The sequence below is a fragment of the Anguilla rostrata genome, chromosome 19, assembly GCF_018555375.3.
Source record: "Anguilla rostrata isolate EN2019 chromosome 19, ASM1855537v3, whole genome shotgun sequence".
In the NCBI taxonomy this organism is placed as follows: domain Eukaryota; kingdom Metazoa; phylum Chordata; class Actinopteri; order Anguilliformes; family Anguillidae; genus Anguilla; species Anguilla rostrata.
In genome coordinates, this window is record NC_057951.1 from 2,845,984 (window position 1) to 2,859,910 (window position 13,927).

A 13,927-nucleotide genomic window follows, 5' to 3' on the forward strand; every position below is an offset into this window, starting at 1 on the left:
AGTATAGTCTTTATGGTACAGTTTCTATAGTATAGTCTTTATAGTAGTTTCTATAGTATAGTATAGTCTTTATAGTAGTTTCTATAGTATAGTATAGTATAGTATAGTCTTTATAGTACAGTTTCTATAGTATAATATAGTCTTTATAGTACCTTTTAGCGAGTAGCGAGTATCCTGCCTGGCTAGGTAAGAGTAACACATGGGAAGATAGGGAAACCTCTTGCCCCGATAAGACTTCTCTAGAGGGTTGTCAGAAAGTATCAGTGACTTTTCCGTGAGATTTTGAAAGCTTTCTTCAAATATGATGGAACTTACGTTGACAGCAGACCTGGGTCAAAATCGTATCTTGTCTGGTGCATTGGAACCATTGAAATACTCTCAAAAAGTGCAAACCCCGACCTTCTGGTCACATTGACAGGCTCAGTTACACCAGGCAAGATCAATAGAGCACAGAAAAGTATTTGAATCCTGAACAAATACGCATTTGACCCAGGTCTGGTCGAGAGTCTTGTGAGTATCTAGGCCCGCTGAATCTGAGGTCAAAAGTTGAACCATTAGCCATTAAAGGAAAATCGGTTATTGGATTAATAAGAATATTAGGATCCGACCCGGTGTACGAGCTGGCATGAAGTTGGAGGCTTCGGGCTCTTTAGGATCCGACCCTGTGTGGGCGGGGATCGGCCGGGTGGTGCTGGCGGCCAGGCCCGATCACGTCCGTCTTGGTAACGAGGTCAGCAGCGGAGAAGAAGTGTGAACGGCCAGCGACGGGGGGGAGGGGGGGGGGAGCGTAGATGGTTTGCGGAGCTCTCGGGCCAGGAGGGCTGCGATGGCGGGTGGCGGGGGGCGGGTGGCAGGGGGGGGTACAGTAAGAGAGGCGCGCGTGGTCGATTGAGCATTCCCTCCGCGTCGCCGGGAGCCGCCGCGCGTCGGGTTCGAGCTTTCGAGCGGGCCGCTCGTCCCCGAAAATCCCGCTTTGAGAGCTCAGCGCCCACCGCGGATCGATACCGCACAGATAAACAGAGAGCGCCGTGCTCCTTTCCAGGCACCGCTTGGCCGCGCTCGTTCCCCAGCACGTTTACAGCAGCGCCGAGCCGCGCCGCGCTAACGCGGACGGAGTGTAGCGCAGCGGGTAAGGAACTGGACTCGTAGCCGAAAGGTCGCGGGTTCGATTCCCGGGTAAGGACACTGCCGTTGTACCCTTGAGCAAGGTACTTAACCTGCATTGCTTCAGTATATATCCAGCTGTATAAATGGATACAATGTGAAATGCTATGTAAAAGTCGCTCTGGATAAGAGCGTCTGCTAAATGCCTGTAATGTAATGTAATGTAATGTGCACTGTGGAAAGCCACGGCTTCGCTCTGCCGGTTAAGGACTGAAATCCTTAGCTTTGAGAACATCGGGCCGTCCGGCCTTGTCTTTTGGCTTACGGCCATTTTGGTAAATGGTAAATGGACTGCATTTATCCAAAGCGCTTTACAATTGATGCCTCTCATTCGCCAGAGCAGTTAGGGGTTAGGTGTCTTGCTCAAGGACACTTCGACGCGCCCAGGGCGGGGTTTGAACCGGCAACCCTCCGACTGCCAGACAATCGGTCTTACCTCCTGAGCCATGTCGCCCCATTTTCCGTGAGCCCCCTCTGCCGCAGGACGTGCCTCGGGTCCTTCCCCGGGCCTGTCGGTGACCGGCTTGTCCTGCTCCGTGGGGCCCAGGGCCCTGTGCGTACGGCCCCTGTGCGTTTGACCTCCTTCCTGAACGTGGTACGTCGTGTCCGTCTGAAAGATCCCCCCCTGACGGCGGCAGCTGGAGGTGAACGGCTGGGGAGCTAACAGGTTGCCGTTTCTGATTGAGCGGAAGGTGTGTGTAACGTGGCCGAACAGCAGCAGTGTGGGCTCCTCCTGCATTACCTGCTGCTGGGGCAGTGCGGCAGCTGTAGCTTCACAGTACTGACATACGCTCATACCTGCTCTATCTATCTATCTATCCATCCATCTATCCATCTATCTATCTATCATCCATCTGTACCCATCTATCTATCTATCTATCTGTACCCATCTATCTATCTATCCATCTATCTATCTATCATCTATCATCCATCTGTACCCATCCATCTATCTATCTATCTATCTGTCTATCAAACTGACTGTCTATCTACCTATCTACTTATCTATCAGTTTGTGTGTCTGTCTGTCTGTCTGTCAGTCTATCTATCTGTCTATCTGTCTGTCTAGCTATTTATCTATCTGTCTGTCTGTCTATCTCTCTATCTGTCTGTCTGTCTAGCTATTTATCTATCTGTCTGTCTGTCTATCTGTCTATTTGTCTGTCTGTCAATATATCCATCTATATTATTACAATTACTGTTGCCACAGTTACTGGCTATCGCCACCGGAACGCCGCACGGCACGTTTAACGCCGTACCCTGTGCACGAGGCATGGCAGATAACTGACTGTCTGTTCTGCGCAATGCGGGGAATTAGCGTCGCGTCGCCGCGGAGGGCCGGCCCGCTAATCGGGGGCGCGCACGAGGCGTGACCCGCGATGACGTCTCGATCTGTCCCACTGTCCCGCAGCTGAGGAGGCGCGGCGCGGGCACAAGGCCTATCTGAGGTACCTGAAGACGCGCTTTCACTTGTGTAAGTGCGACGGTACCCCCCCACCACCGGGGGGCGCCTCTGTTTGCTGTGTGACGGTGCCCACCCCCCCCTGAGGGGCGCCTCTGTTTGCTGTGTGACGGTGCGCCTCTGTTTGCTGTGTGACGGTTTCTTGTTTTTTTTTTTTTTTTTTTTTTTTTGATTAAAAAAAAAAAAGCGTGTGGGTTTGGAGTGTCTTCTGCCTCTTCCTCTGGCGTGCCGCCCTGGAGGCCCTTTTCCCTTTTTATCAAGCTGTGTGCTCCTTTTCAGAAGCCGGTGGGGTGGGGTGGGGTGGGGAGGGGGGAGGGGGGGGCGGGCGTTTTTGCGAGGGAGAGGGAAAAAATTTTATATCAATGAATCGGGACGAACGTAGTCACGAATGATGCACGCGTGGGCATTTTGTTTCCGGCGCACAGAGGCGCGCGTGTAATCGCCGTGCCCGTAGCTAAGCGACCGGCCTGGGTTTCGACGGCCGCGCGCGGCTGAGACCCGAATTGGCGAATTTCAAAACGGCTAGCGAAGGGTCCGGGGGTCCGCCTGCGGTAGCCGCGGGTCGCGCGGATACGCTTTAAGCTGGGCATAGAGAGAGAGAGAGACTGGCGCCTTGGCCCCGCGGCAGCTACGGATGAAGATTCGCCCTTTTTGGGGTTCGGACGAGAAACGGCGTTCGCGTTTGCTATCGATCTCAGCGTTGAGTCACGCGCTGTTATTTTTAGCGGGAAGAGGTGGGTGCGGGATGCTTGAGCCTTTTCCGCTTTTTTCTTTCACTTGGAAACTTTATTTAATTCTGGAGCCGAACAGCGCAGGCTCTCTTCGCTCAGCGGCTCCAGTCTGCACGGGGGGGGGGCGACGGAGAGCTGGCAGCAGGTAAATGGAGCGTGAGAGAGATCGATAGGGCCTTAAAAACGCTGAGCGCCCTGGGGGGCCAATTCGCCCCGGGGCCCAAGATGGCGCTGTCCTCTTCCCCCTTTCCTGTTTGGGCACTGCGGGGGTGGGGGGTGGGGGGGGGGGGGGCAGGAAGTGCGGCAGGAAGTGAGCGCCCCCCTCTGTCCTCCGACAGGAATGCAGGTGCTGGAGTGGAACGGGGTTCCTCTGACGGGGAAGACCTACGAGGACGTGCAGAGCCTGGTGGGCCAGCAGTGCAGCGGCGCGGAGCTGTGCGTCAGGCTGTGAGTCTCCCCCTCCCCCCCTTCCCCACCCGGGCCCCCCTCTTCCACCTGCCCCCCTCTTCCACCCACTCCCCCTCTTCCACCTGCCCCCCCCTTACCCCCGTCCCCCATCTGCCCTCCACTTTCTCCCCTCTTCCACCAGCTCCCCTCTTCCACCCGCTACCCCCTCTTCCCCCCTGCCCCCCCTCTTCCACCTGCCCCCCCTCCCCCCCATCTGCCCTCCACTCGCTCCCCCTCTTCCACCCGCCCCCCTCTTCCACCTGCCCCCCCTTACCCCGTCCCCCTCCCCCATCTGCCCTCCACTCGCTCCCCCTCTACCACCTGCCCCCCCCTTACCCCCATCCCCCCTTCCCCCCTTCCCCCCCGGCCCCCCTCTTCCACCTGCCCCCCTCCCCCCCATCTGCCCTCCACTCGCTCCCCCTCTACCACCTGCCCCCCCTTACCCCCATCCCCCCTTCCCCCCTTCCCCCCGGCCCCCCTCTTCCATCTGCCCCCCTCCACCCCCATCTGCCCTCCACTCGCTCCCCCTCTACCACCTGCCCCCCCTTACCCCCATCCCCCCTTCCCCCTTCCCCCCCGGCCCCCCCTCTTCCACCTGACCCCCCCTCTTCCACCTGCCCCCCTCCCCCCCATCTGCCCTCCACTCGCTCCCCCTCTACCACCTCCCCCCCATCTGCACTCCACTTGCTCCCCCTCGTCCACCAGCTCCCCTCTTCCACCAGTTCCCCTCTTCACCAGCTCCCCTCTTCCACTTGCTCCCCCTCTTCCACCTGCTCCCCCTCTTCCACCAGCTCCCCTCTTCCACCTGCTCCCCCTCTTCCACCAGCTCCCCTCTTCCACCTGCTCCCCCTCTTCCACCCGCTCCCCTCTTCCACCTGCTCCCCCTCTTCCACCTGCTCCCCCTCTTCCACCCGCTCCCCCTCTTCCACCCTCTCCCCCTCTTCCACCCGCTCCCCCTCTTCCACCTGCTCCCCCTCTTCCACCAGCTCTCCTCTTCCACTTGCTCCCCCTCATCCACCCGCTCCCCCTCTTCCACCAGCTCCCCTCTTCCACCTGCTCCCCCTCTTCCACCTGCTCCCCCTCGTCCACCCGCTCCCCTCTCTTCCACCCTTCGGTCTCACCTGACGGACGGAGCGTGAAATTAAAGACAGAAAGCACTTAATGAACGCCACCCCCCCCCCCCCCCCTTCGAAATCCCGCCACGTCCGAGCGACTCCTTTGTACCCGTTTAATACCGCGACGTTACCAAGGCGATGCGCGTCGCCTTTCACCGGATCAGCGCGACTGGGTTTTTTTTCGGTGTCGCGAAGAAGTCGTAAATCAGGAATTTCTTTGCGCGAGATGTTTGCGCTCTGTGTTTTCGTTTTTGTGTTTCGTTTGCATTCGAAGAGAGAGGCTGCTTATCGCAAAAAAGCCCACAAAATGCAACTGTGCGATTGTTTTAAAGAGAGCGTATTGTTTTCTCGGCAGAGACTAACTGGAATTTGAGCTGCACGTTTATTCCCCCCAAGCCAGGTGTTCAGGCTCACTGTTCCTGTCTGCTTTCTAAGGGACCTGAACATGGTGTCGGATTCAGACCACCCCCAGCACCTGGAGCTCCACAGCCAGGCGAAGGCCGGTAGGTTCTCCCATCATGCCCTGCTCCCCTCGTAAACAGCCCTCTCCTCCTCCCACTTAGCACGATGTCAGTTAACAGCCTGGTGTTTTAAGTTAATCGGCATCTAACTCCAAGTAAAAGTTGACCTATTTAACCGTAAGATCATTACACCTTAAAAGGTCAGATTATTAGAATGCTCTTAACTCAGCATTCTAATGCTGATGTCACAATCGCTACTGGCAAGTGAAAGCACTGGAGTTCTAGAACACTGATATAGGTTTTTGAGGGGGAAGAAATCCAAAAAAACTTGCTCTTCGAACGGTTAATAGGTTTTTGAAGCCTTTGTGTCTTTGACAACCTGATAGAGACTGAAAACAAACATCTGCTGCAATCAAAATGGTGATCCAAACCTGCAGATATCGCATTGCAGCATTCCTCTTGCATTATTAGCTGCTGATATTCTTGTGCACAGTATCCACTTGAATAATTTGACATTTAGAAAAGATGTGCTCTGAGAAAACTCACACCCTGCGGAGGATTCAAACCTACAACCACCCGGTTTTCTAACTGCTGCTCCACACTGCTGAGTTGGGAACAGAAGTTTCCTATTGCATATTACAGTATTACTGTGAATTTTCATAAGGTGCATCAAGTTAGAATGTTTTGGCTTCTATAGCACAGCCAGAGCCTTCCATATTACAAATACAGAGTACTTTACAGGCATTCAGCAGACGCACTTATCCAGACTGACTTACGCTTTACTTTTTACATAGCATTAAAATGCATCTATAAAAATAAATAAATAAATTATATATATATATATATATACTAATTACATATATACTATGCATCCATCCATTGCTTTATATACTAAAGCAATACTATATACTAAAGCAATGTAAATATTACATATAACAGGCATTTAGTAGATGCTCTTATCCAGAGCGATTTACACAACTTTTTTTTTTTTTTGCATAGCATTTAGATTGCATCCATTTGCACAGCTGGATATATACTGGAGCAATGCAGGTTAAGTACCTTGCTCAAGGGTACAACAGCAGTGTCCTACCTGGGAATTGAACCTGCGACCTTTCGGTTACATGCCCAGTTTGTTTACCCATTATACTGCACTGCTGCCCTGTGCTCCAGTCTCTAGTGCAGTCTGTGGTGCAGTCTCTGGTCCAGTCTGTGCTCCAGTCTGTAGTGCATTTTGTGGTATGATCTGCAATGCAGTCTGTGTTGCGGTCTGTGGTGCGGTCTGTGGTGCAGTCTGTGGTGCAGTCTCTGGTGCATTGCAGTCTGTGCTGCGGTCTGTAGTGCAGTCTGTGGTGCAGTCTGTAGTGCAGTGCAGTCTGTGCTGCAGTCTGTGGTGCTGTGCAGTCTGTGGGGCAGCCTGTGCTGCAGTCTGTAGTGCAGTCTGTACTGCAGTCTGTGGTGCTGTGCAGTCTGTGGGGAAGTCTGTGTTGCAGTCTGTGGTGCTGTGCAGTCTGTGGTGCAGTCTGTAGTGCAGTCTGTGGTGCAGTCTGTAGTGCAGTCTGTGCTGCAGTCTGTGGTGCCGCTCACGCTGTTGATCTGTCTCCAGTAGAAAGGCAGAGATCCCCGGGAGTCGACCCCAAGCAGCTGGCCGCCGAGCTGCAGAAGGTCTCCCAGCAACAGGCGCCCTCTGCGGCCGCGTCCGGCGCGGAGAAAGGACCCCACCTCCACTCGGGCACGGCGTCGGCCGCCTCCAGCGCCGTGCCCAGCCCGGGCCAGCCCGGCTCGCCGTCCATCAGCAAAAAGAGGCACAGCAGCAAGGTGGGTGGAGGGGGCGGGCCGTGGGGCCCGGCTCGGGACTGGCAGCCACCCGGAAAGAACCACGGATTGGCAGTTTCCAAATCTGCGGGGGGAAAGAAAGTTTCCGCATCCAACGTCCAACTGTGAATCATGGGAAATGCAGTTTGTAGGCAGGGAGCCTGAGGTAAAGATTTGAATGAGAGGTCCCCCTAAAATTGATTGACAGATGTACGAGTTGGAAAGTTCATATTGGACCAATAGCCCGGGCCAATAGCAACCGTGTGTGACCCGCTTCTTGCCTGTCTTCAGAACCCTTGTATTATTTTGCCAAAAAATATAGCAACACGGGACACCTGCTGTTATCCATTAAAGGCTCATAATCTGTATTTGTGGGGATATTTCCACCAAATGCTTTATTACAGAAGTGTGCGGGACAGTTGTAGAGCTGCCGGCTGGCAGCGAACGGAGAGGAGTGAGGAGTGGTGACAGTGAGTTCTGGAGGGAGAGAGAGAGAGAGAGGGAGAGAGCGTGAGAGAGAGGGAGAGAGAGAGAGAGAGGGAGGGAGAGAATGAGAGAGAGAGAGAGAGAGTGAGAGAGAGAGAGAGGGAGGGAGAGAGAGTGGGAGAGAGAGAGAGGGAGGGAGAGGGAGAGAGAGAGAGAGAGAGAGAGAGAGAGAGAGAGAGACTCGCGAAAGGAAGGCCCGCCATCCAGACTCTTTCTCGTGAAGTCCGGTCACTCCGAAAATCTCAGCCTCCGCCATCTTCCTCTCTCCTCGGACCCGCTGCTCCGCTCAGATCTACTTTGTGTGTGATACTGTGGTTCGGAGGCCGGCGCCCAGCTTCCTTCCCAGCAGCCCCTGCTCCGGTCGTGCATATTTCAGCCGCAGACCTGTCTGAGTAGTAGCCTCCCTCCTTGGCCTGCGGCCAAGCGTCCGTCAGCTGCGTTTCTCACCCCATCACGTCCCCGTTAAACCTTAATGTCTGACCTCGTACCCCTCTGTGGGTTTCATTCATTGTTCCCACCTGTGTCTTGTTATCCCCTCCTTTTCTGGTTTGATTGTTTTTTGAGTTCACCTGTGTCTTGTTACCCCCTGTCTATTTAAGTTCTTTGTCCCCTTGACTCGGGTGCTGGTTCCTTGTGTTTGTTTCCTACGTATGTTTGCCCTGTCCATTGGTACCTGCCCTTGTACTCTGCCTGCCTGTGTTCTGCCCTGCCCGTGTTTTTGAGTTCCTCTTGTTTTCTGTTTTATTAGATATTTTTTGATTTTGTGTTTTTGCCCATCGTGGCCTTTTCTGTTCCCTGCTTGTTTGCCTTTTTTGTTAGTAAAGTCTTTTGTTCCCCTCCCATTTTGGAGTTGTGAGTTTTGTCCCTCTGCTTTTGGGTCCGTACCCCCCACGAGTCCTGACAGGTTCGAGGTCATCTTTTATCTCTTCCGGAAGAGTGATTACTTCTTTGGCTGGGCGTATGTCGCGCAAGTCGCAGGTGTCGCTGATTCCACGCTTTTCGCCTCTTTTTTTTTTTGGCAGTTCTGTGTCTTTCCCCGTTTTTTTGTGCTTTCTGTGGTTTTTCTGGCAGTTTTGGATGGTGCCTGTAGCTCAGTATGCAGTCGAAGACCCACTTCATAATGTAGGCTACAACCAGGTACCAAATTTAATTTTAAAGGAATAAAAACAAGCACCCTTGTTTGTTATTATTTTTGTAATGCAATTTGAGCAAGCTCTGTTAAAGGCAAGTTTCCATAATGGACAGAAGTAATTAAACGCACCAGCCTATCAATGCATTCACATGTTGTTTTTTTTGTTTTGTTTTTTTACTAGTGGCAGCTGCCCACTGATTTTTTTTTAAAACATGAAGCACTTTCTTTCGCTACAGTCGCATGTTATTTCAATAATCTCTCACCGCTGCTCACAAGATCTATTGGTTAATTAAATGAATTATTTTTTAAACACCTTCTGACTCTTTTTTTTTTTCAGTTTTCTGCGGTTTTCTAAAAACTTTTCCGTGACTGCTCTGTGACTTCGGCCAACGTTTTAAAACACCGGGCCTTAGTTGTTTCGCGGCTGCTTGATCTGGTGATTTTTAAAACGCCTGGGCCTTAATTGTTGAGTGGCTGCTTGATCTGGTGATTTTTGAAACGCCGGGCCTTAATTGTTGCGCGGCTGCTTGATCTGGTGATTTTTGAAACGCCTGGCCTTAATTGTTGCGTGGCTGCTTGATCTGGTGATTTTTGAAACGCCGGGCCTTAATTGTTGCGCGGCTGCTTGATCTGGTGATTTTTGAAACGCCTGACCTTAATTGTTGCGTGGCTGCTTGATCTGGTGATTTTTGAGATTGTTTCAGTGCAGCGTTGAGGCCTACAACCCGTGTCTCCGTCTCGCTCGCGGCTTGAGTCACACCTGCTCTTTGAAAGCGGAGCAATTTCCTGCATGTTCGACCCTCGTCAGTTACGTGAACTCCGGTGAATTCGACAGAATAGGGGGAGTCTCGAGGCGTAGCCTGCAGAGCGCTGTCCGCACGCTCGTTGCGAGCCGCGACGTCGGCGGTTCGAGTCCCGACCGCGCGACCCTTTTGTCGCACGTCCCTCCCTCTCTCTTCCCCTGCTCTTGCTGTCTCTCTACACTATCCTGTCTAATAACGCCCAAAAAAAAGCCCCAAAAAATATTTTAAAAATAAAATAAATAATTCAACAGAATATTCAGTCGCGATCCTCCCTCAAATGCGTATGCAGTAAGGAGAGCAGCGCACCTGGCGATGACTCAGGTAGATGACACGCATTCTGCGCTTCCAGCCCTGCGCCTGTTTGACGCGTAAGGCGCGCGTGTTTCTGGGGCGAAGCGCGTCACGCCTGCGCCCGTGACTGTGACACAAAAGGCTTGGTAGACCTGGCCCTTTTTATTTATTTACCTTTTTAACCTCAGTGGTCAAAGGCCTAAGAGCACTGGGATGTAGCCCCACAGTCAGAGACTATGGAGGGCCGGTGCTTTAATGGGGGGGGGCTTTGCAGATGTTAGACCAGAATAGTGTTCATTGTTCTCGGCTAGAAATAGCTGTACAAAATAAGTAATTGTACCTTACTGAACCCGTGTTCAGCAGTTGTCTACGACCATGAAATGCACTTTTTTGTACGTCGCTTTGGATAAAAGCGTCTGCCAAATGAATGTAATGTAATGTAATGTAATGGGGGGGGGGGGGGTGTGCTGGTGTGGCTCGGGTGCTGTGTGTGTGTGTGTGTGTGCCCGGGAGCCTGCTGCTGTGCCTGTGATGAATGTGCAGCTCCCCCCCTAGCATTTAAAACTCTCCCCGTGTCTGTCTGTTTGTGTTCCAGTCTGCGGAAACCGTGAAGCCTCAGGCCCACCCCATCACCGGGGAGATCCAGGTAGGAGTTTTGGTCTCTCCCGCACAGCCTCCTTTCATTAGCATGTAGCAGGGGTTTCGTCATACTTGTTCCTGGTTATGGTTATTACACTTTGTTGTAAGTCGCTCTGGATAAGAGCGTCTGCCAAATGCCTGTAATGTAATGTAATGTAATGTAAATGCAGTTAAAAGTGCATTTTCGTTAAAAGCATAACCAGCGGACGAGGTGCGTCTTCTGTTATTTGCGACGACTCCCAGTAAATTTGGAACCGTCGTTCTGCGTTGAGCATCGCGGCAGACATCGCGATTGTGTATCGAATTCGGAACTCGGTTGAAATTGACATTAAAACCCGAAACACGATTTAAAAATTAGTTGCCGGGCAACGCCATTTTGTTTTGTCGCGGCGTCCTTAGCGCCGTGTCGAGAGAGACCGTGCCTGACCGGGCTGCGTTTTTTTCCAGCTTCAAATCAATTACGACAAGAACCTCGGCAATTTGATCGTCCACGTCCTGCAGGCGAGGAACCTCGCCCCCAGGGACAACAACGGCTACTCGGACCCGTTCGTGAAGGTCTACCTGCTGCCGGGGAGAGGGTGAGTGTGTCTCAGAGTCTTTACAGGAGCACATTTCCCCACACAGGAGGGGCCGGAGCGATTCCGTTTTTTTTTTTTTTAAGTTTCGCCTTTTCTGTTCTGTGCTCGCTGCGTTTTCGTTAGCGGCCTGCCGCAGTCATCCCTGTTTTAAAAAAAGCTTGGCCGGCCCTTATCGAACCGTTATTCTCTGAAGAAGAAAAATCTTAATGGAGAAACGCGTGTCCTAAAATGTAATTACGACCGACGTGTTCAGGCAAAGTTGTAACTGGAGAGGGAAGCGATTACGTTTGAGTTTATTTTTAAAAACGGCTTTACCCGCCGTGAACTTTAAAAAGGAAGACGTGACTGGGGAAAATGTCGTCTGGCTTGCAAAACACTGCGATCCCAGTGTAGGGTCTCTCTTGAGACATGGAGAAGCCCTTACGTAGGATCCAGACCCAGTGTAACTCTTTAGAGTTTGATCTAAATGTCAGAATGCTACATGCTTTTGGCTCAGAATTGACTTCAAAATAGCCAGTTTCAAGTGTCAAACTGATTATGGTAGCGAAAAAGATGACAGTGGAATTTAAGTGTGCTCTTTTTGAAGAAGAAGAAGTCTAGAAGTGGTTATTCTTCCTCTTACTGACGTCTTATCATTTCATTTTCGTATTATTTCTTTGTTTAACCGACGTTCTGCAGGCCTTGAGGTTTCGATAGCGTTGGCTAAGAGCCTGCTAACGGTTTCTTTCATTCCTAAAGGACATCGTGAGTGGTTCACTGAAAATCACACCAAGTGCCTATTGAGCGTTAAAACCAAGGACAAGTCTCTTTAGTGTTTGCCATTTCGGACCTACTTTTATCCTATCTGATACTGCTATTTATGATAGCGCCCCAACATACTGTTGGTTAATAATCACGCTATAATGTGATAAAAGTATGAAAGATTAAAGTAAGGGCCAGTGCATGCTATTTTTTCTGCAGCACAGGTTTAGGTTCTTTCTTCCATAATCTAAGGTGAGGTCAAAAAAGGTGAGGGGAAAAATTCCTCACTCAGCAGGATGAAATATGGGAGACATTAAAATCTGCACTTTCTGTAACTCCCCTGTCCTTCCTGGGTTTGATATCGTATGTATTAATATATTTATTTTCATTTTTGTTTCGTGGTGCCAAAAATCTTCCTGCAAACCTGCATCGGCTCAGAGTTCTCGTGTAGTAAAACATTCGCCGGAGTTTAAATGCGAGGAGAGAAATAAAAAACACACAAATTCCAGGAAAGGCGTCCTACATTGTCACTCTTGGTGAATATTTCACGGCACGCAATTTGCTGAAGAACTTTTACGGAGTTGTACTGTATATTTGAGAGTCAACTCGACAGTAAACAAGTGCCCAGTGCTTTTTGAATGATCGTCCCAAGAGCTGTTTTTTTTTGTTTAAAAACAAACACTTTGGCTTTAAAGAGCAACACTAAGTCGGTGAAGCAAATGTGAAAATCAATCGTTACCTTATTAAGATAATCCTTCATCCCTGGTTTTCCTGCCCTTTTCTTTCAGGAACCAGTCTGGACACAAGCTGCGAAAATCGATATGGCCTCTCCTTGGCCATGTAATAGTATCTAGACTATCATAAAAGCTGTGTCTTGGTTGGTAATGCGATTGCTCTCCGTAATGTGCCTCTTATCCTTGGAGAGACATACGTAGCTTACTATAGAGCTTACCTTTGGTAACTGCTGTTGTTCTTTTTGTCTTCTCTTTACTTAGTTTTCTCTCTTTTTTTCTGTTTATCCCCCTTTTTTTTGCCTATTTTTATGTCGAAATTTGCGCCGACCACAAAAACGCCTGGGCGTTTTCAGCCAAGTCATGGTTGTCCAGAACGCAAGGTAGCGCAGCGCTTCTTCTTCTCGCTTGCCACGCGGTGCACGTTCCACGACGTCAACCGTTCGTTCGCGTTCTTCGCCACCCTCCCATATTCACGTCCCCATACGCCTCCATTCGTTGTTTGTTCGGCTTCCGTGCAATCACACACGTGAAGTTCTTTCGTGTTTGTATGTGTCTGCTTTTCTGACATTTCCCGCTGAGAACCCATGTCCTGGAACTCGATGGCAATGTGAGTTACCCCCCAAAAAAAACTACATTGACCACAATGCAACATGAGAAGCATATTGCTTTCACGTGCCTTCCATCATCCATCAAATGCATCCTTTTTAAGAGAGATATGAAATGTGTAACTTCATTCCCGAGGACATAAGGCCAAACGCATCACATTGTAGTCTTTTGCGTAACGACGTAGACGTGCGCATGGTTGTATTTTTTTTACCGTGAAAACGTTACCTCTGTCGCTACGAACGCCGCGTCCTGTTTTTTTTTTTTTTTCAAACTGCAGCGCCGAGAACAAAAGGAGAACGAAGCACATGCAGAAAAGCGTGAACCCGGAATGGAACCAGACGGTCATCTATAAAAACATCCACCTGGAACAGGTAGGCCCCCGGGCGACCCGCTTCTGCAGGTAGGAGTGATCCACCGCACCGGTGAATCCGTTTGTTGTTGCGTGGGGTTTTTTTTTGCAGCGCTGACTAAACGCATACGGATGGATTTATTGTCCCCAAGTTATACGTCGTAGTTTATTCAAATTCTGTCAGGGCTGAGGAAAACGAGTGTTCCCCATCAGCGTTCCGCCAACGTCGCAGGCGATGAATTTGCAATGAACTATGGGAGCTTGAGGGCCAGGTGCAGGAGGCAGAAATTAGCTGAGCGTGCTCTTTTTCAGAGTGATGTTTGAATGATAGGAGCGTGGTATTGACACAGTGAATCTGTCAGCCCTCGATCGAAAGCGA

At 50.9% G+C, this 13,927-nt stretch overlaps 1 protein-coding gene across 1 annotated transcript in view; it reads left to right on the forward strand.

Annotated features, from left to right (window-relative positions):
* The window catches only part of LOC135246029 (protein piccolo-like), a 118,953-nt gene that overhangs the window by 76,510 nt on the left and 28,516 nt on the right, over positions 1-13,927 (forward strand). Inside the window, exons 16-20 of the mRNA XM_064319521.1 lie at positions 6,984-7,192; positions 10,497-10,547; positions 10,988-11,118; positions 12,947-12,973; positions 13,477-13,570. Coding sequence (XP_064175591.1) covers positions 6,984-7,192; positions 10,497-10,547; positions 10,988-11,118; positions 12,947-12,973; positions 13,477-13,570 — 512 coding nt within the window. The remainder of the gene's footprint in view (positions 1-6,983; positions 7,193-10,496; positions 10,548-10,987; positions 11,119-12,946; positions 12,974-13,476; positions 13,571-13,927) is intronic.